The sequence below is a fragment of the Bufo gargarizans genome, chromosome 7 (genome assembly GCF_014858855.1).
Source record: "Bufo gargarizans isolate SCDJY-AF-19 chromosome 7, ASM1485885v1, whole genome shotgun sequence".
NCBI classification, from domain to species: Eukaryota; Metazoa; Chordata; class Amphibia; order Anura; family Bufonidae; genus Bufo; species Bufo gargarizans.
The window spans coordinates 165,892,264-165,915,153 of NC_058086.1; the positions used below are offsets into that span (position 1 = coordinate 165,892,264).

At 43.7% G+C, this 22,890-nt stretch overlaps 1 protein-coding gene across 3 annotated transcripts in view; it reads left to right on the forward strand.

Annotated features, from left to right (window-relative positions):
* PLXNA1 (plexin A1) overlaps nt 1-22,890 on the forward strand; it is a 262,601-nt gene that overhangs the window by 48,740 nt on the left and 190,971 nt on the right. For all 3 annotated transcript variants that reach the window (XM_044302494.1, XM_044302496.1, XM_044302495.1), the window contains exon 3: nt 8,882-9,064. In XM_044302494.1, coding sequence (XP_044158429.1) covers nt 8,882-9,064 — 183 coding nt within the window. The remainder of the gene's footprint in view (nt 1-8,881; nt 9,065-22,890) is intronic.

Sequence of the window (22,890 nt, forward strand, 5' to 3'; positions counted from 1 at the left end):
TTTGTAAACCTTCAGTTTTTTTTATAAACTCATCAAAACGCATTGCACTCGCGCAGAAAAAACTGAACACAATTGCAGACAAAACTGACTAAACTTGCTTGCAAAATGGTGCGAGTTTCACTGAACGCATCCGGAGGTAATCCGTCACCCTCCTGTGAAAGAGGCCTTAGCGTTTAACTTGCGCTGTCCAACGGCTTCATCATCTGGGAGTGTGACAACCATTTTTCTGAGTCAGAAATGTGTTCACTACAGTTGTCACCTCCACTCCCCCAATTCTCTCTGCAGCAATGAATGTATTGAAGTTGCTCTATTTGTTGGCGAATCCCATAGCGTTCTGCAGTCCAGTGTATATGGGTATGTACGTCCTCAAGGAAGATGTCCTCATTCCTCGGAAATATTAAAGGTTTCCAGCAGCCAGTCTGCCCTCCTACTGATATTGGCCAACTTAAATGGGTTATCCAGGTTGCGCCGCGATCACATGCGGCAGCCACTTGTGGGATCACGTACCGTACGTCTGCCGCTAGAACCCGCAGAGCATGCATGAGTCTCTCGGCCATTTCTGAGTTACAAGGGTTAAAAATCTGTCTGTTTGCAGGCTGTCACAGTTTGTTTTCTTTGAATCCTATCATCTGACAGCTCATGTGTAGCTTTTATCTCTGATCTCCTGACCTCAAACACTTATTTAAACCATAATCTTATCAGCTTGATAAAAAAATAAGCGATACTGAGTGATGGGATTCAAAGAAAACTGACAGCTGGCAAACAGACTGATTTTTATATCGGAGATGGCTGAACATTGAAAAAATAATTTTAGCCCAAAATGAGTAAAATGCTATGAAAAAAATAAATAGATTAGCGGATTAGGTCTGGATGCGTTCAGTGAAAAATGCGCGATTTCGCAAGCAAGGTTATTCAGTTTTGTATGCGATCACGTTCAGTTTTTATCGCGCAGGTGCAATGCGATTTAATGCGTTTTGCACGCGCATGATAAAAAAACTGAAGGTGTACAAACATCTCTTAGCAACCATCCGTGAAAAAACGCATCGCATCCGCACTTGCTTGAGGATGCGATGCGATTTTCACGCAACCTCATTCACTTCTATGGGGCCAGCATTGCGTGAAAAACGCAGAATATAGAACATGCTGCGATTTTCACGTAACGCTCAAGTGATGCGTGAAAACAAATGCTCATGTACACAGCCCCATTGAAATTAATGGGTCCGGATTCCGTGCGGGCACAATACGTTCGCATCACGCATTGCACCCGCGCGGAATACTCGCTCGTGTGAAAGGGGCCTAAGGGATGGCATAAAACTAGAATATGTCACCTCTCTGAGTATAGGTGCCTGACCTCTGGGGCCCTTACTGGTCCTGAAAATTAAGGGTGCTGCATCGCATGAGTGGAGTTATTCTTAAAAGGGTGACGGGGCGCCAGTGTGTTGGAAGACCGCGCGCGCCAAATCATTTCATACTCTGGATCCGTAGACGTCTCTGGGTTGAGACCCCCCTCCGATCATATACTATCCCCTTAGCAGATGGGAATCCCACCTTATTGTCAAAGAAGCTAAGTTGCAATACTAGACACAACCCATGGACTGATTTTGAGCCATTTTTGGAGTACAGCAGCCATGTTTTTCTAATATTTTAAGGGGTTATACCATGAATAATTTAAAGTACATGACAATCTCACAGTTCCAACCGGCCCCTGTACCTCACATGAGTCCAGAGATCGCAGCTTAGGGGGCATGTCTTTTCTCATGGATGCGAGGTCACGGATGTAGTAGGGGAGAACACCAAAAGACAACAAGAAGGAAGGGGAAAGACACTAGGCCTCACCGCTAGGGAAGGAAAAGGGTCACCACCTATAAAATCCTGCTCCTGGCCCTAACTCCTATCCGTATGGGCACCTCCCGATGGTAGAGGTGCCCATACACAGGAACCTAGAAAACCCTGGTGACCCTCAGATGCCCTAAAGATAATGACAGGGCAGAGACCACCTGTTCCTTTTCTGGTGAAGGAACTAGCGTCTCACTGAGGCCTAGTAAACAACCGGGAGGGGGGGGATACAAAACACGACAAGCGGAACACTTAACTTCAGAGGATGATGGATGAACAGGACTTCAACACGAACCACACTCCAGCTCTTTCAAGACAAAATTATGCTATCCCAAGCAAGGAGTGATGGAAAAAGTTAGACTAAATAGGGTGAGGAAAAGGTCACATGATCCACACCTGAACCGGAGGTGTGGACATACCAGCAACACACAGACAAAGTGAAACCAAAAGAGGCTCTCAGATCACTAATGCGTAGATAATCTTTCAGACCTTCTGAGACCTGTCACAGATGTGACATGTGACCACCTTGCTGCAACTGGTGGCAGTTGAAGGATGGGACTGAGCATGTGCTTCCGCCTGTGAGCAGGACAGAGAAATTAGAAAAAGAGGAAACAGCAGGTGGCGCATTTTATTGAATAGCTCACTGGCTATAAATAAAAAAAAAAAAATTTAATGCAATTAGAAAAGTATTCCAATCCAGGCGTTGGTTTGAAAACTTCAGAATATTTTTTGTGGGAGAACCCCTTTAAGCAAGTATTGTGAGGGACAGGTGTGATGATGTTTTTGGTAGTTGGCGGCCATGTTTTAATGAACCTCTTTAATTCACTTGTTGGAGGTCGGGAGTGATCCCTCTTGTCTGGCCAGCTGTGATGGTGAATAATAGGTTGTCACAGTCCCGCCCACCTCCTATTATATAAAAAATTCCACTTGTTTATTTCAGAGGGTCGTTATCCAGAGCTTTGTGGCCCGTTGAGTGTTAATATTTTTTCCTCTTCTATTTGTCGTCTTCCTATTTGTATTTAGTGCATTGAACTTTGATGTTAACCCTTTGGCATTGCCCAATCGCTCTGCTCCCCCGCCGAATAGTCACATTCCCTAAATCCCTTTGAAGTGCCAATCAGGGGGCCCCGACGGGAGCAGTGGTTGTTGTGGCAACATCTATCATCCCTTGGTGGCAGTGATATAAAGTGATTTCACGGATCACCGCACCTCCCAGCTCCCTACTCCATTCCTGCCATCCCCTTTTAACGCCGACTGGATGAGCTTGTGTCGCTCGGAGGCTCTGCTGGAGCGGGAGCACTGTGGAATATTAACTCCTCTCTGAGCGGTACTGCAGGGTTTTTTGGCGGTGTGGAGAGGTTGCGCCGGAGCGTGGTGACACATGCGGAACATGAAGTCCTGGATGATGAACTTTTGTGCCATGAGTAGTACCCATGAAAGCAGTCGCGGAGTGTGGAGATGTCACTGGAGGCCCAAGGGCCCCAATGCAAATTCAGTCTGTATTGCATGTAATGGCTTGGGGCCCCAGTTACAGTGCACTTGCACCCCTATGTTTAGTGCATACTTGGCCCTTGATTATGTCATCTTTGTAGGATTGTCCTGGGTGCAGCCTGATGATGTCATTGATACCCCATGGATTACTTTCCTTACGCCAGGCTTCTACTTTTCCTCATGTACCCTAGGTTGAGCCCCTTTGATTTTGCTCTCACACAGATCACTCCGGGGGGGGGGGGGGGGGGGGGTCATGTATGAAGCGTGACGACGTCTCCACTTCTGCCTGTGTCCCAGTATTAATACGGTCGCAGAGCACTTAATGGCAGGATGGATCCGTGGATGGCTGCCAGGCCTAGTGTAGTGTGCCGTCCTCTCCTCCCTGTCTGCAATGCTAGCACATCTTGCAAAGAAAGTCGTCTGCCCATTGCTGTGATACATCATGCTTCCCTTAAAGGGACACTCCAACTGCTCCCAGATGAGTTGGTAGTCACGTTGCTTACTGATGGTAAATAATAATAAAAAAAATTCTCTTATATTCATTTACGTCCGTGATTTTAATGGCATATGGAGGGAACTAGAGCATTGTTCATCCTGTGCTTCCTGATTCATGAATGTACTTAAAGGGGCACTCCGAATACCTCCAGATTTTTTGGATAGTCACGTTGCTTACTGATGCTAATCACCAAATGATAAAATATTCTCGTAAATTCATTTATGTCTGTGTTTGCCATTGCATTTTGGACGGGGTCTACAGCAATGTTCATCCTGCACATCCTGATTCATGAATGTAAAGTACTGACACGGCTATGCAGTTTGCAGCAGATGAGATTGATATCGTGTTCGGGGTCTGTGGGCACGGTAATGGCCCTATGAGTGGTTCCCGCCCAGTGGCAGAGGAGGACGTCTCTGGTCTTGTATTTGCAGGAGATATAGGCGTGTATACATTAATTATGGGGGGAGATGCTGGTTATTCTTGTGCCGCCACATCAGGGATTTACTGTACCGCAATGCATCGATCTGGAAGCTGAGTAAATGGCGTTACAGGGGACATTGCCATCCCTATTGGCAGGCAGCGCTGACATTTCTCCCTCTGGCCAGAGTGCTTCATTATCAGCACTTTTGCTGTGTGCAGAGCTCCGATCCACAGTCACGCATTATATCCCCGCCGCTGAAAGCAGAGTATTGCAGCACTAAATATTATCATTTGCTCTTTCACAAGCTGCGTAATTTGCTGTCCCTCTGGGTGAAGCCAAGTTTCCCCTCCGCTCCCTTCTTCCCGGTTGCACCTGCCAGATAGTCCTTTGTATCATGCACAAAAATAGTCTGGGAACAAGTGGGCCCCGTGCAACCTGGCACTCCGCTGCAGCAGCCATGATAAATATTAGCCAAGCCGGCAGGCAGAGCAGCTGGGCAGAGTTGGACTGGCTCATCCGGTGAAATAAAGGGGCAGCGAAGCCAGAATGGTTTAACCCTTTCTGAATTTTGTCTTGCATCCCCAGCTATAATAATGGTGTCTGTGTGACTCTGAATGGTTTACAGTTTCTTGATGGGTAATGATTAAATTACATTTGTGTATCAAGAACAGGTCCGCAATCGTACGTAGTTCCATGGTACCCTCATCACATTCCAAAATGAATACAGATGACCTAAACTAAATCAGACCTTAGACCAGACCCTTTTAACCTAATACAAACTCCAGACCAGATAGCCTAAAACTAATACAGACCCCGACCAGATAACCATAAGCTAATACAGACCACAATTCCTAAAATAATACACCACCAGACCAGGTCCTAAACAAGTACATACCCCTGATAAGATCCACTAACCTATTATAGGCTCCAGACTAGATCCCCTAAATAAATGCAGGCTCTACACCAGACAACCTAAATGAATGCATACAGACCCACTAAACTAATACATACCCCAGACCAAGCACCCTATACAGTAAACTAATAGAGACCATAGGCCCGACCCCCTAAATTAATACAGACCCTAGATCCACTAAACCAGGCATGTCCAAACTGCGGCACTCCAGCTGTTGCAAAACTACAACTCCCAGCATGCCCTAATAGCTGTAAGCTATTCAGGCATGCTGGGAGTTGTAGTTTTGCAACAGCTGGAGGGCCGCAGTTTGGACATGCCTGCACTAAACTAATACATACCCCAGACCATACACCGTAAACTAATACAGACCGTAGATCAGAACCCTTAAATGTATACAGGTCTCAGACTAGACCCCCAATATACACCCCAGACCAGACCTAAACTAATGCAGACCCCAGACTAGATTCCTTAAACTAACACGGACCCATGATCAATCGCCCAAAACTAATATAGACTCCAAACCAGACCACCTAAACTAATACAGACCCTAGACCAAACATCCTATATAGTTACACACCCTAGACCAGGCCCTCTAAACTAATTCAGGTTCTAGACCAGACCCACTAAACTTATACAGGTCCCAGAATAGACACCTTTACCTTATACAGACCCCAGACTAGACCCCTTAAACTAATACAGACCCCAGAAAGCCCTCCTTAACTAATACGCTAATACAGGCCCTTTAAACTAATGCAGACCCCAGACCAGGCTCCCTAAATTAACCATTCTGTACAAATCCTCACGTCTTAATGGTCCTGCAGCCCTTTACTTCCAGGTTCTGCCGCATATGATGTCAGGATGCTGTTCCTGAGGTCAGGACGTTGTGTGTAGCAGGACCTGGGAGTGAAGTGGTCTGCAGGAACATAGAGAGGTATTTAGTCCAGTTGATGGGGCATCTTTTCGGGCAGTCTGCGAGGACACTCCCTTTTTTCCGCCAGAAAGTTGGCTATGATGATGCTGGATCGTTGTTCCGAGCTCTGGGACAGCCGGGTGACAACCAGCGTGGGAGCTGTCATTTTCCACGCATCACTTGGGCCGTGTGTTCTTTTTTCATATTCAGATTGGAGGCTTTTCAGTGTTAACCTTGACACCTGCCATCTGCCCTCTCCCAGCAGACACTCCCCGCGCCCGGAACGCCTCGCTGCCTCCTTTTATCACAGAAATATATTGTTTAAAAAAGAAAAAAAAATCCAGCTTGTGATTAGTGGGTCTTTGTTGAGCCCTAATTTCTCTTCACATTGAGGGAGCGGTGCTTTGAACTTCGGCGCAGGTGTTAAACCGACCGTAGATGCCCAAATTAACCCCTGATGTGACAACTAGAATTTTTTGGTGAGGATTTTTATTTATTTTTAATTTTTTTGCTGTAATTGCAAATGCACACTGCGACAGAATTACCAATGCAGTCCTAAAATTAGACAGCATGAGACGAGATCAGACGGGCCAAGACTGCGCCAAATTTATCACAATGGTGCGCACTGCTTGATGAGCTTGCTGCAACTTTTCTCTTCCTTAGGACCCATCTGTTGTTGCAAAAAGTACTGAATTTGCCTGGATTGTACAAAATTTTCAGAGACCATCCTGCCGATTAGGGCTTAGCCTGACCCGAAGATGCGTTGGGCTTATGTAAACCCCACCCATAAGTGGGAGTCCTTGGACAGATTTGGACTGTGCCGGGGGTGTAGCCTAAATAAGTGTGCCCATCTTGGGTAGACTTCTTCACAGCAATATTTTATATCAAGGCCCCAGACACATGACCGTATCTGTTTTGCCGTCCGCAAATCGTGGATCCGCACAATACGAATGCGTTCCGTCTTGCATCCACATTTCTTGTGGTCATCCTTTTTGCGGAACACACGGATGACTTGTGGGTTTTTTCCATCCATATCTCCGATCTGCTAAAAGATAGACTGTTTCCGCAAAATGCAGACCACTGACCCATTGAAGGCAACAGTTCTGCAAATAAAATGCGGGCGGCACACATCCGTATTCTGAGGATCCACGATTTGCAGATACGGTTGCGTGCACGAGGCCTAAAACAACTGTTGAGGGTGGTGTAACTAATACATAAAAATGGATCATTGCGGTGCAGGCCGTGTATGCCACTTTCACGGGGCAGTTTGTGGCAGGTTTCTGGGGCATTTTGCTTTAGTAAATCCGCTCTCATGCCGTGCTCGAGAGCAGATCCTTGGATCCACCAGGAGTCTGTATCTTCCACAGATTATTATGGAAACTGATTGCACCAATTACTTTTTAATATGGCAGTAGTTACCATTTGTTCTATAGGGAAGATTAATTAAACCTAGTGTTGCCTGTAGCAACCAGTTTAATTGTCTAAAGGCCTTCTGAAAAGTTGGATTCTGACTGGTTACTATGGGACAGCGCAAAGACACTTCCCTTGTACTGTGGTATGGTTTTCATAGCAACCAATCAAGTCATGGGTTTCATTTTCCAATAGCTCTCTGAAAAATGACAGCTGCATTCTGATTGGTATATGGCAACGCATACTTTTGCCTTTGTCCTGTGGATGTGGTAGCGTTTCCCATAGCAACCAATCAGAGCTCGGCTTTCACTTCGTACTCTGCAGTGGAAAAATGAAAGCTGCGCTGTGGTTGGTTGCTATGGACAACATGGCCATTTAGCAGCTGAGGCCCATTGAATGAACTTTATTTATATAAAAACTCAAAAGGACACCCTTCAGTGTTTACCTCCGGGCTGTAAATTAGTGGTCACTTATGAAGCCATTAATTGAGCAGCTTCTCTAGTCGCAGTTTTCCCCTCATTACGGCCTTCTGCTAAGGAGAAATGGGCAGAAATAGGAAATGACTGTTTTATTACGTACCCTGGGTTTCCTATCTGTAAGCCAATTTCAGATCTCTGCGGGGAGCCATTGTGGTACTAAAATGGCTGATATAATTATTATTTTACAGTCAGATCACTAACGGGGTTAATTCTGTTGGAAATTTTACATCATCGGCTCCATTTACTGAACGCCCCTGCTGCACGGTTTATTCTAAGTTTACTCTAGAAGCCATTTAAAGGGGTTGTACCAAATAACAAACTCGGCACCGCTACATCTGTCGTTTTTCATGGACTAGTTTATGCTGTTGCATTTAAAATTAGCACGCTTCCCGCTTCTCTGGTATTATGGCGGCTGGGACGTATTTGTCACATGACCCTAGAAAAGGGGAGGAGCTTATGAGGCCAGTAGCTCTTAGTCACACGTGACTGAACTGAGCGCTTACCTCTGTGATGTCAGAATTTAAAGGGAGCGAAAAAACAGATTCCTAAAATACCTTCGCAAAAATCTGGTTAGTGGCTGATACTCAGTAATACATGTCGCAGCTGAGGTTTTGTTGCAACGGAATCCAGTGTAGACAATCTTTTGCAAGCAAAACCTCATTCAGTTTCCCCAAACCTCATTCACATGCAGCTGAAAATTTCCAGGCTGATTTTGCGGCCTGTCGCTGATTTCGATCTGAAACATGTAGCAGTGTGTGAACCCACTGCCAATCGATGTTCATCTAACCTTATGTTTGTACCAGTTTCAGCTTAAAAAAAATAATAAAAAATTCATTCACTGACAGCAAGCAGATATCTTGAATACATTGCGGAATTTAAAGCAAAGTCTGTTTCTAACGCCAATTTCCTTTTTTCCTCCCTTCAGCCCCTGCAGATCGATGACAATTTCTGCGGTCAGGATTTTAATCAGCCTCTCGGAGGGACGGTCACCATCGAAGGGATGCCGCTTTTCGTGGATAAGGAGGATGGTATGACATCAGTGGCGGCCTACGACTACCGAGGACACACCGTGGTTTTCGCCGGTACTCGCAGCGGCAGGTTGAAGAAGGTAAGCGTGCCGCAGTGCACTTGCTTTGAGGCGCCTTGTTATAGGGGACAGTGCGCTGTCCGACGATCACTCCCATCATTTGCTTGAGAAGCCGGATTTGCATGATTGTAGCAGTTCGGCCGCATGCAAAATCCTCCGCCTTTGTCATGTTTGAGGACTTTGTATAGGTATGACATTGGTTTCAGGTTTCCGTATATTGGCGTCGTCAAATTGTGTGCGCATATTTGTGAAAACTGATGATATTAGTGAGGCGCGAGGCACTTCAGACCTCACTTTTAAAGGCTGAGTGGCTGATAGCAGTCACACCGGTGGATGCAGAGGTTCTCTGCACTGGAGATATGTGGCATAGAGTAGGGATCATGGGGGCCCGGGTCGGTTAGATCGCCTGATAACCAAGAACTGCATGGCACTAAAGGTGTAGAGTCAGTGTTTCTCTCGTTCCAGCCATCCACCTTTATAGGGTTTGGTGTTTCCGCTGACAGTCCCTCCTCGCAGATACTTTTGGATGAATCATAGAAAATAGGCTTTTTAGTATTCCCCTTTTTTTTTTTTTAAAGGGAACAAAACAGTTGATTTTTAAGGTAAGTGGCACCGAGCGTCTCCGCTAATCAGATCTGGGATGTGCCGGAAAGCTGGAGCGGCTGTCACTTCTCATTCTTCCTGTGACAGGTGTGGGCTCACGAGAACAATGCATTTATCAGTCTGACTGATTGGGGGGGGGGAGTAAATTTCTTTCTTTTTTTTTTTTCCACCTCTTTTGTTCTCATCGCCTAAATAGTCTGTCACGTCCCCGCTTTAGTCGCTGCCAGTTGCACAGATCCTGGGATATGTATTTGCATGATGGGTTTTTACTCCAGTAATATGCAATATCAAAGATTCAATCCATTACCGCTCCGGCAGAGGCCATTGTGGTGAGTGGCGGTAAGGAGAGATGCCATTTAAAGGGGTTATGCCATGACTGACGTAAAAACAACAAAATGAAAATCTGACCTCATAAAGTACATACATGACAATCTCTTTATAGCAAAGTTAGAACCAGCCCTGTACCTCTCCACCTTCTCTGCTCCAACTGTTCTGCTAGATTATCTTCAGCCTGGCAGCTCAGGGGAAGGGGGGGGGGGGGGTCCTTTCTGCTGCAGCTCTCTCCCTGTACCTGCCGCAGCTTTTAACAGAACATATGGCTGGTGGCCGTTATAGATTTAAACTGAGCACCTGCGACCAGCCCAGTGAGACGGACAAATGAAATAAGCAAAAGAACAAACAGCAGGTGGCGCTATACAGATACATTGTATTGAATAACTCAGTGGCTATACAATTTTTTTTTAATTACATGCAATTACAAAAGTATTCAGATTCAAGTGCTGGTTTGAAAAAATTAGAATATGTTTTGTGACCTGTCTGTTCCCGGTTACTTTCCTTTGGATATCTACTCACAGGAATTCCAGAAAGCTGCCTTCCTCCATGATCACATTAGTGCGGAATGTATTAGCAGCCCTCCTTTTTTATTTTTACATTTTAGTTTATGGACTGATGACTTTAGGTTGAAAAAACAAAGATTTCAATGAAACGGTGCCCCTAGTGATCAAGTTGTGTACTGCCAAAAACATGCTTTATTGTAAACTACTGACTTCTTTTGATAAAATTATACATTTGTGTTGACTTTTGGGTTTTCTTTATAAAGTGTTGAAGTTTCCCACTACTGGATAGACAATAATTTGCAGCTGATCTTCTCTGTCTGTTCTCCTCAAAAGTCAAAGAGCATAACCCATCAATCTAAGTCATGCCCCAATTTTTTTATTGCCCCAATGAATGTATAGTTAAAAATGAATCGGCTTTGAAGTAGGTCTTGCTTTTACATCCCCTATGCAGAACTGTGAGTATCCATGGTAACAGATAACAAACTCTGCATAACGTAGTCCTGCTGTCTTGCAGTCTTATGCTTTTTTGCATTTGGTTGGTCAGCCAGATATCGAGGACAGACTGAAGGAAACACGACTGCGGGATCAGAGTACACAGGGTTTGTTTGTAGTCTGTTACCATGGAGACCCATAGACTTTAGTTGTAAACAGTTAAACTTTTTTTTTATTTTTATTTTTTTATCACAACCTGCTTCTTTTAAAATTTTATACCTTAAGGGGGGCAAAGACTAAAAAAATTTCCCCATATGCCCAGGCCCCTGACGCTGAATATACTTACCTGGTTCCCTGCGCCGCTCCTGCGGGTGACGCTAGGGAGGCTCGTCCCCGGCCCGCATGCCATTGGCTGCTCCACCCGACACCGGATGTTTTCACGGGGAGAGGCAGCAGCGGCGGTGCGGTGCGGGAACTAGGAGCGGCGTGGGGAGCTAGGTAAGTATACTTAGTGTGAGGGGCCCGGGCATATGGGGAACATTTTTTTAGTCTTGGATAAACCCTTTAAGAGAATGAAAAGATTGCTTGTGAAGGTGGATATCATTATGTGTGGGTGTTTCCCGAGTTTTGACTCTAATTGTTGGTGCCGGATTAAAATGATCCGGCAAAAGCATAGAATGGCGGTATACCGTTGGTAGTTTGCATGTGTTTTCTGCTTTAATTTTGCCTTTGTGATCTCTGAGACGACAGTTCCTTCGAGGGTTTAGTGATTGGCATTACAACCCGGCCATATTGTCTGCAGCAGGTTGGCGTCTTTCACTCCGTATCTGAGCGGAACGTGTTAAGGCGTCTTGCGGTGGGACCACGAGTGGGATTGTGGCGTGCTCAGCACATGCTGTCGCCAGGAAGCCTCTGCATAGCAGGAAAGCAAAGTCTCAATATAGATCTGGCATTTAACCCAGCTGAGAGAAGTACTGAGAACGGCACACGACTGCAGATGGAAATGATTGTCCTCTCCTGCTCTGTGCTGCATCGGTGATCGTTTTCATTCCTGATTTTCTTTATTTATTTTTTTTAACATTGTTTGTGTTTTTTAAACCTTTTTTACAAGCAGACTTTTTTTGTCATTTCATGCATCAAGTTATCGAGAAAGGAAGTGATTTTTTTTCAGACTTTTTATATTAAAATTTTTCTTTTTTTTTCCGACTTTTTTTAATTTTTTTATTTTTTTCCTAATTCGCCATTTTATTTGTTTTGCTGATCGTTAAACCAGAGATGACACGGCTTCAGTGACAATTTCTATTTAGCGCGTAGGTGTTTGTTGCTGATCGAAATAGTAGTATAAATTATATGCGTCTCTAATTTATGGGTATTATAGGAGACAGAATGAAGTGGGCGCTTATGTATCTGACGGGTTAGGGTGTGTGGGGGGACTGTCATTGGGTAGGATCGATACCTGATCTAAAGTGACAAGCGATGACTGCTCTCAGATTTCAGCTATTGAGCTCTAAATAGCAGGTTTGTAATAGGTCTTTAGTGAATCCGAGCTGGGGGGGGGGACGACTGCAGATCAATGCCGAAAGTGAGGCAGAGACTGATACTTTCAATTATGAATCCGAGAAATATGATGATTGTTTTGGTATTGTCTTTCCCGGCTCTAGTACTGTATTATTTTTCATGATACTGCAATGGATTTCATGAGAGGCCTCCGGTTACTAAGCCTTGTGTGCCCGGCATTTATAGACACTGGCTTGTAGCCCATAATTACAGGGAAATTGTTTTCTGTGGGTTTTTTTTTTTAGTCTTTTATTATTTCAATGTCAGGATTATGTTGGGTGTGGATAAACTGGCGTCAATAGAATGAGAAGGGCAAACAATGTTGCACTACTTGTCCATAGGAAACTGTGTTCTTTACATTCTTATACATAGGAGCAGTATTATAGTAGTTATATTATTGTACATAGGAGCAGTATTATAGTAGTTCTATAATACTGCCTCCTTTGTACAATAATATTAGTTATATTCTTGTACATAGGGGCAGTATTATAGTAGTTATATTCTTGTACATAGGGGCAGTATTATAGTAGTTATATTCTTGTACATAGGAGGCAGTATTATAGTAGTTATATTCTTGTACATAGGAGGCAGTATTATAGTAGTTATATTCTTGTACATAGGGGCAGTATTATAGTAGTTATATTCTTGTAAATAGGGGCAGTATTATAGTAGTTATATTCTTGTACATAGGGGCAGTATTATAGTAATTATATTCTTGTCCATAGGAGCAGTATTATAGTAGTAATATTCTTGTACATAGGAGCAGTATTATAGTAGTTATATTCTTGTACATAGGAGCAGTATTATAGTAGTAATATTCTTGTACATAGGAGCAGTATTATAGTAGTTATATTCTTGTAAATAGGGGCAGTATTATAGTAGTTATATTCTTGTACATAGGGGCAGTATTATAGTAATTATATTCTTGTAAATAGGGGCAGTATTATAGTAGTTATATTCTTGTACATAGGGGCAGTATTATAGTAATTATATTCTTGTCCATAGGAGCAGTATTATAGTAGTAATATTCTTGTACATAGGAGCAGTATTATAGTAGTTATATTCTTGTACATAGGAGCAGTATTATAGCAGTTATATTCTTGTACATAGGAGCAGTATTATAGTAGTTATATTCTTGTACATAGGAGCAGTATTATAGTAGTTATATTCTTGTACATAGGAGCAGTATTATAGTAGTTATATTCTGGTACATAGGAGTAGTATTATAGTAGTTATATTCTTGTACATAGGAGGCAGTATTATAGTAGTTATATTCTTGTACATAGGAGTAGTATTATAGTAGTTATATTCTTGTACATAGGAGCAGTATTATAGTAGTTATATTCTTGTACATAGGAGCAGTATTATAGTAGTTATATTCTTGTACATAGGAGCAGTATTATAGTAGTTATATTCTTGTACATAGGAGGCAGTATTATAGTAGTTATATTCTTGTACATAGGAGTAGTATTATAGTAGTTATATTCTTGTACATAGGAGCAGTATTATAGTAGTTATATTCTTGTACATAGGAGCAGTATTATAGTAGTTATATTCTTGTACATAGGAGCAGTATTATAGCAGTTATATTCTTGTACATAGGCAGTATTATAGTAGTTATATTCTTGCACATAGGCAGTATTATAGTAGTTATATTCTTGTACATAGGAGCAGTATTATAGTAGTTATATTCTTGTACATAGGACCAGTATTATAGTAGTTATATTCTTGTACATAGGAGCAGTATTATAGTAGTTATATTCTTGTACATAGGAGGCAGTATTACAGTAGTTATATTCTTGTACATAGGAGCAGTATTATAGTAGTTATATTCTTGTACATAGGGAGGCAGTATTATAGTAGTTTTATTAATTTACATAGAAAGCAGTATTTTAAGAATATATAATACTATGCAAAAACAATCCACATAATTAAACTTTATTTCATGGATTCAGCATGGGTCCTTTCTAAGTTTTCATGCTCGTGTGTAACATTTTCATACTGCTTCTTTACATGTAAATTACTCCGATCCCAACCTCTGCCCAGCCTCACTACCTATCTCTGTGATGTAGAATCTTGATCTGTGCCGTGTTGGGTGACAGCCAGCATCTACCATAGCTTTAGTGGAAGAGATGCTTAATGCTGCATCATCAGTTATGTGATAGCCATGAGGCGGTTGGTATAATCCCCCTCCGATCACTGACCTCCCATGAGGACATCCCAGGTGTTTGCTGAAAGATGATAATCTGCCCAGGCTGCCATCCAGCAACAAAGAGCTGTTAAATTTCAGACAAACCGGAAACTGTTAGGCCCCTTGCAGAAGAGCGTGAGCAGATTTGGTCCGGATGTGTTGCGGATGCGTCCAGTGAAAAATGCGTGATTTCGCGAGCAAGTTTATTCAGTTTTGTCTGCGATCGCGTTCAGTTTTTATCGCGCGGGTGCAATGCAATTTAATGCATTTTGCATGCGCGTGATAAAAACAACTTCTCTTAGCAACCATCCGTGAAAAACGCATCACATCCGCACTTGCTTGCGGATGCAGTGCGATTTTCACGCAGCCCCATTCGCTTCTATGGGGCCAGCGTTGCGTGAAAATCACAGAATATAGAACATGCTGCGATTTTCTGAGTGATGCGTCAAAACCAACACTCATGTACACAGACCCGCTGAAATAAATGGGTCCGGATTTAATGCGGGCGCAATGCGTTCGCTTCACGCTCATCTGCAAGGGGCCTTAAAGCTCAGTAAATGTGTAAAATACCACTATTACCAATTTAAAGGAATTTTCCATTATAGTCCAAATAGAATTGCCTCAACATATCGTATTTTCTTTCAGTTAACACGTATATTGGGCAGTAATTTACCCTTAAATTAGGATTCAAGGGTCAGGAAAGCCCACATAGAACTCTGTGGTCACATTCATTGTGTTATGGTCCAGGTAGGTGTGCTCACAATATTTTTTATTTTTTTTAAATAAACTTTATTTATATGAACCAGAGAACATGCTTAGGCAGCCTTCTCCACGCACAGGCCTTATTGGACTGTAAACTGCACCTCTATTTCACCTTTTTTTTTTTTTTTTATATTTCTATTATGTATACTTTTTATAGTCTACTAGTCACTAGTGTTTAGGGTTAAAATGAGCAATGGTGTGGAGTTAAAATGAACCGATTACCAGCTGTCTGGTAAGAGGTGGTCCTAGATCCCTGTCGGGAGGATGGGGGTTATAGACAGACGTACCTCTTTATGCAGCCTCCCCCTCTTGTAGGCCTGCAGAATGCCAACGAAGGCTCCTTAGGAGCTGCGGTGGGTATAATGCTCACATTATGCGGCAAACAAATGTCTGTTCACAGATTTCAGCTACTTGGGACATTAATCAATCACGGGGACCTGTCATGTTTCTTACTGGGGACTTGGAAAAACAACTGGAGAGGGGCCAGTGTGAAGCGAGCAGCTGATCTCTTGTCAGCGTACTAACTCGCTCCTAATGTCTTCTATTTTGTAGACGAGACCACAGGGGCTTGCCATTAAAATGCATCCCTGTGCCCATACATAGCGCAGGCTCCGGCAGACACTTTTTTTGTTTACTGATATTATTAAGTGACCTCGCTGAGTCATGGGGCACCAAATGCCTCATTTCCCATTGACTTGTATGACTTATTATGAAACCATTGTCTGTGTTTTTTTTTGTCATAAAATTATAGTGTCTGAAAATGCATTTCTGTAAATATAAAATCTGATTAATAAAGCAGTAAGGACCACCGCACCTTCTTGCCCTTTCTGTGGTCCTGTACTCTATTCGGTGTATGAGGACCTGAGTAGTCACAGACAGACTGGTTGCTAAGGACCTTGGCTGGATAGGCCGTGTGTTTGCCTTTTTCCATCTCATCCTGCACTATTAATCAGATTTTCTATGAAACATAATTTTTTTTTTAGCATTTAATGCATTTTCATGAATATTAAACATTTTAGAGTCATGTGAGATTTCTTTTATAATAAAATTTGGATTTGGCCCATTTAAATTTTCTTGTTTCCTCTCCTGGGGTTCTCTAACCTTTTCTGGTGTGGAGTGGTCTCTAACCCTTTTGGGATGACATCATTTCCTTAGTAAACACAACCTTCGATAAACTTGAATTCATTTTTTTTTCTCTTTTTTTTAACCATATCCTAAGATATAAATGGCGGCTTTGTCTGTGCAGTTTTCCCCATAATTCTTAGCTGTCATTCTATGGACAGATGCGCAGAGAAGATGATTTAATGTCAGCTAAAGAAGAAAAATAAAGAGCTAAAATAATTGCACTTCCAGTTAGTGACACAAGATTGATTTCATCGAGCAAAACCTCTGCCCGGAATACCCCTTTAATTTGGCGCATAAAGTCAGTATTGTAATTCTCACATTCCTTACAGCTTATCTTTATAATAGACGTCCTGGTGGCCATGTTGGAAGGATTTTGATCTGATTTGTTTTAAAGAGGATGTTCAGGATTAGAAGAACATAGCTGCCTTTTTTCTACAAACAGCGCCACACTTCTCCACAGATGGTTTCTGGTATTGCAGCTCAGCCCCCTTTAAAGCTAATGGGGTCAAACTGCTATACTACACATATGGGCGGGTTCGCATTGGCGTTATAATGGAATATTATGGAATTTCAGGACTGAATACAAAACAGAAGCCTTTAAGAGGCATTCCCTTTTGCGCCGTACTAATACACGTCTGTGGGGACACATAACGGTTCCTTTTGGTTCTGTTATACATGACGGAAAACCGTTGTGTGTCCCCATAGAGCAAAACAGAATGTCTCTTAAAGGCTTCCATTTTGCATTCCGTTATAATGGAATTCTGTAACGCTATTGTGAACCCGCCCTAACCTGTGGAAGGTGCTGTTTTTGGATGAAAGAAGCAATGTTTTTCTAGAACGTTTATATATATATATATATATATAACAGGTATAACCTGCTTATGGTGCATGACTCCTCGCCGGCCCCAACATCCTAATGAACTAAGCAGTCTTATGTCGCTTAGCTCCGTAAAAATAAAAATGTGAGCTATAATTCTGCACTCAAATCTGAAGCGTGAAAGTTGTTGTACATTGAGAATATAAAGACCTCTCCAGGGACGCTTTTCCCAGTCTAAATACGCATTACATTATGTTTTTATTTTTGTATGTTTTTTTTTTTTCCCTTTTGCAGTCAGCGGTAGAATTCATCACAGCCGAGAAGCCTGCAGATTATATATTTTTTCTTTCTTGTGCAGAATTTTTTCATGTTTTTTATTTTTTTATATTTTTTTTGCCCCACCCCTAAAAAAAAAAGTTGTAAATACATTAAAGGGGTTTTCCAAGATATTTTTACTGATCCCCCTATCTTCCGGTGGAGGTCCAACACCCAGAACCCCCGCTGATCAGCTGTTTGAGACGGCAGCAGCCAGTGGCGTAGCTAGAAATGACTGGGCCCCACAGCAAATTTTTGAATGGGGCCCCCCCTCCCCCAGTAATTTTTTCACAACCCCTTCCTTTTATGCCACTCCCATTCCTGTGGCTAGTAAAGATCGCTCTCTCAGACCAGGCCTGGCAGCTTTTCCATCCGTTTCCTACACTGTCTATACTGTCACTGTATATCATTTCATTGTGTAATACTGTTGAGGGGGTCCTGACAAAATCTTTTAGTCCTCCTCCACCTGGATGGGCCCCTTCTGGGTCAGGGCCCCAAAGCAGCTGCTTCCCCTATAGCTACGCCCCTGACAGCAGCGCTCTCTGTAGCGCCGCAGCCTTCTCGCACCTTTTCCCAGGACGTTCATTGGACACATGGCCCAGGCCCATAACTGTGCTATACCACAAGCATGCACACAGTAATATTAAAACATTTTATGAGCATGCTTTTATGCTTTATTTTTTATTTTTACCTACAGTATGTACAACTTTTTTGAGGTACAGTACACCTTCCTCGGATACTGCAGGCTGCATAGAGTCAAACAAGGCCCTTGTCGTCTGACTGCCCTCCTGACACTGGCACGCAGACCCTTCCACCCTCACAGGTCTTGTACCATTGATTTTTCCTAAACCCTCAGCAATCTTTTCCGAGAACCTGACAGTATTCTGCAGTTGTAAGTGCGAACAGTGTTTTCAGGAATACTAATGGCGCTCTACCTGCTGTGGTCAGTAATGGAATTGCTGTAGCGGAGGTTTCCAGCTAAATGGTCTCATCATGATTCAGTCCAGGACCTTAACGTTGACACCCAATTGAAACCCCCACCCAGACTTCCACTTAACACTGGTAAGTGACAACTCTTATGGGCTCAACAGAACTTGTCATTTTTTAGCCAGGGTGAACTTGTGTTTCAATTCAGATCCAAAAAAGTTTGAGGAGTCAAAAATGATAAAAATAAGATCTAAGCCCATTCTCAGGGGATTTCTTTGGTCTCACTAAAATAGCAGTATTTTTTAAAATTCTATAGAATACTGTCAAGGTAAACTACTGCTGCTTTAGACTTCTGACCCTAACACTTTATGAAACGCGTTAGGAGGCAGCTTTTTTTTTTTTTTTTCAGTCTAAGCTATTTTGGTTCGTGTTTTGCCCAGTGGAAGATGACCGACTTCCTGAAAGCCTCTTGTTCCTATAGATAAAGTTTTCCAGGCAACGTCACACGGAGATGATGGAAGTGATTCACGGTTTTGGGAGGCTGTGGATGTCTAGGAACAGGAATTTAGTAATCAAAAGTAATTTCCGGGACATGGGTGGGTGACAGCGCATCGGATATGCGCAGGAAGCCATCTTCTGCCTCGTTGATGGTTTAATTCTTTCTTTTTGGTATGTAAAAAATGTCTGTGGCCCTCCATGACGGGTACACCAAAGTGAATCATAGAAAGTACTTGTCACATTTTAGGGTTCTCAAAGCAGGTATTTCCCAAGACTTCTCCCGTGTGGCACCTATTTTGCAGAACTCGCTGGCCTGGACTATCTGACTTCCTCACGGATTTTTGGCGTACCTTGAAAACTCTTTTTTCAAAAACGGTATCTCATATAACCACATTGTCTCAACATAGATACACCTCCACTCCATCATCTGCTCCACTAGCTACCCACAATGCATCAGCTCTTATGACCAGAGACCTCTCTCCTGTAGACTGTAAGCTCTTATTGGATGGGTCCTCTCCTGTAGAGCGTAAGATCTTATGGGCAGTGTCCTGTCTCCTGTAGAGTGTAAGCTGTTATGGGCAGGACCTCTCTCCTGTAGAGTGTAAGCTGTTATGGGCAGGACCTCTCTCCTGTAGAGTGTAAGCTGTTATGGGCAGGACCTCTCTCCTGTAGAGTGTAAGCTGTTATGGGCAGGACCTCTCTCCTGTAGAGTGTAAGCTGTTATGGGCAGGAGGCTCTCTCCTGTAGAGTGTAAGCTCCTATGGGCAGGAGGCTCTCTCCTGTAGAGTGTAAGCTGTTATGGGCAGGAGGCTCTCTCCTGTAGAGTGTAAGCTCCTATGGGCAGGAGGCTCTCTCCTGTAGAGTGTAAGCTCCTATGGGCAGGGGGCTCTCTCCTGTAGAGTGTAAGCTCTTATGGGCAGGACCTCTCTCCTGTAGAGTGTAAGCTCTTATGGGCAGGACCTCTCTCCTGTAGAGTGTAAGCTCTTATGGGCAGGACCTCTCTCCTGTAGAGTGTAAGCTCTTATGGGCAGGACCTCTCTCCTGTAGAGTGTAAGCTCTTATGGGCCGGACCTCTCGCCTGTAGAGTGTAAGCTCTTATGGGCAGGACCTCTCTCCTGTAGAGTGTAAGCTCTTATGGGCAGGACCTCTCTCCTGTAGAGTGTAAGCTCTTATGGGCAGGACCTCTCTTGTAGAGTGTAAGCTCTTATGGGCAGGACCTCTCTTGTAGAGTGTAAGCTCTTATGGGCAGGACCTCTCTTGTAGAGTGTAAGCTCTTATGGGCAGGACCTCTCTTGTAGAGTGTAAGCTGTTATGGGCAGGGACATCTCTCCTGTAGAGTGTAAGCTGTTATGGGCAGGGACATCTCTCCTGTAGAGTGTAAGCTGTTATGTGCAGGGACATCTCTCCTGTAGAGTGTAAGCTGTTATGGGCAGGGACATCTCTCCTGTAGAGTGTAAGCTGTTATGGGCAGGGACATCTCTCCTGTATAGTGTAAGCTGTTATGGGCAGGGACATCTCTCCTGTAGAGTGTAAGCTGTTATGGGCAGGGACATCTCTCCTGTAGAGTGTAAGCTGTTATGGGCAGGGACATCTCTCCTGTAGAGTGTAAGCTGTTATGGGCAGGGACATATCTCCTGTAGAGTGTAAGCTGTTATGGGCAGGGACATCTCTCCTGTAGAGTGTAAGCTGTTATGGGCAGGGACATCTCTCCTGTAGAGTGTAAGCTGTTATGGGCAGGGGGCTCTCTCCTGTAGATTGTAAGCTGTTATGGGCAGGAGGCTCTCTCCTGTAGAGTGTAAGCTCCTATGGGCAGGGGGTTCTCTCCTGTAGAGTGTAAGCTCCTATGGGCAGGGGGTTCTCTCCTGTAGAGTGTAAGCTGTTATGGGCAGGGACCTTTCTCCTGTAGAGTGTAAGCTGTTATGGGCAGGAGGCTCTCTCCTGTAGAGTGTAAGTTGTTATGGGCAGGGGGCTCTTTCCTGTAGAGTGTAAGCTCCTATGGGCAGGGGGCTCTCTCCTGTAGAGTGTAAGCTCCAGACACCTCCAAAACTTTGACTTTTAAATTGCAAATTTGACCCCCACTCTCAAAATGAAAACGGACCACACACCAGACTCCCTAAAATGAGACCAGACCCAAAACCTGCCTCTTTACAGACCTCAGACCAGACGGTCATCTACTCCCCTGTCCCTGTTCCCTCCACTAGATGGCCGTAATATTTATAGATAATTAATATTCCTCCAAATCTTCTGCCATCATTAGGCATCCGTAGATCATAATTCGCTGAGACCCCCCCCCCCCCCTGTAACACTGTGAACAGGGCCACTTCTCAGGCAGCATCGCCATTTGTCTGCCCCCACAAACCACAGCTCTGAGGAAATGAATGCAGCCTGCGTTTACCCGAGTAACCCGTACTCTTCCTGTGTGCACTTCCTGTGCCGGGCCGTCGTGGCGCGCTGTCGTTAGGACTTTGAGATTTTATCGTCGTTTAATTGATTATGAGGCAAGAAAAGAGGAAAGGAAAAAACGTTTTATTGCCGTGCGGATCCAGTAAAGGCTTCGGCATAGAACGGCCGCCGGATTCCCCCTTTTTTTTTTTTTCTTCTTCAAGTTCTTTACCACGGCTTCTACAACCGCACCGTAAATGTCATGAATTTTTATTGCCCTATTTCATCTCACTTTGTTTCCTCGTAAAATTGGGACCAAAGTATTGTTTTTTTTTCTTCTCCTTTGATCCCCATTGCGCGAAACAGTCGCTGACTGACAGCGGAGGAAGCCATTTCGTATGGCTGGCTATTGTTTATAGCCTGCAGTATGACTAAAAATGTAATCTTCACCGGAGGCATCTTCTGCCTCACACCTCCCTTATTCTAACCATCCCAGCGATTTGCGGTATTGAATTGTCGCACAGTATGGCTGCTTTTTGTGTTGTTGCTGCATGGTTCCCAGCATGCTTTGCAGGACGTTTTGGGCATTCTCTTTTCTTCCCTCGGACGCTTCTTCTCCCTGTTTATTCTCCTTTTCCTCGCACATTCCCATACTTCCTGTGGTTTTCTGTTTTCTTCCCCCTCCTCTCCCTCACCCGCCTTGTTCCTGCCCTGTTTGCTTTTCATCTTTTTTTTTTTAATATGTAGCAGATGTGGATGTGCGCACATGTATGCGTGCATGCCTGTCCCTGGGCAGCGTAACAATACTGGCGTTGTCTGTATTATATGCAATCGCTTTTGTTGTGCGCAGGATAATTGCCATTTTGATTCATAATAAGCTACGGGTGAGGGAAAATATGTGAGTTTTAGGAGACTGGCAGCCATTTTAAGACCCGGGGGAGATGTTTATGGATACGGTTTGCATTTTTTGCTATGTGCACTATAGAACGGTAGAATAGTAACAGACGTCCCATAATAAAGTGCTGCTCCCGGCGGCGCCTTAGATTGGAGCCATTAGGGCGACATTCCTTACCCTGTGCAAGTATTTACTTATTTCCCAGTCCTGCAGCGCTCCCTGGAAGAACCGGTAGTACTTGTTTCTCCTGGTGAATAGAATGCTAGAGAGACAGTGAAGACTGTCAGAGACAGGGAAGGATGTAACACTGCCTTTAAATGAAGACATGTATTGTGTTTGAGAAGTTTGTGAAAAGCTGGATGACACCCCTGGTCAGTAGTTTCTTACCTCTTGGGTGCATTTGAAAATTGGGGTACCAATCCTAGTGAAAAATCATCAGTACTTGGGTTGCATTCACATAGGGATTATACCTCGGCAGGATTTTCCGACCTGTACCTCCAGTATATA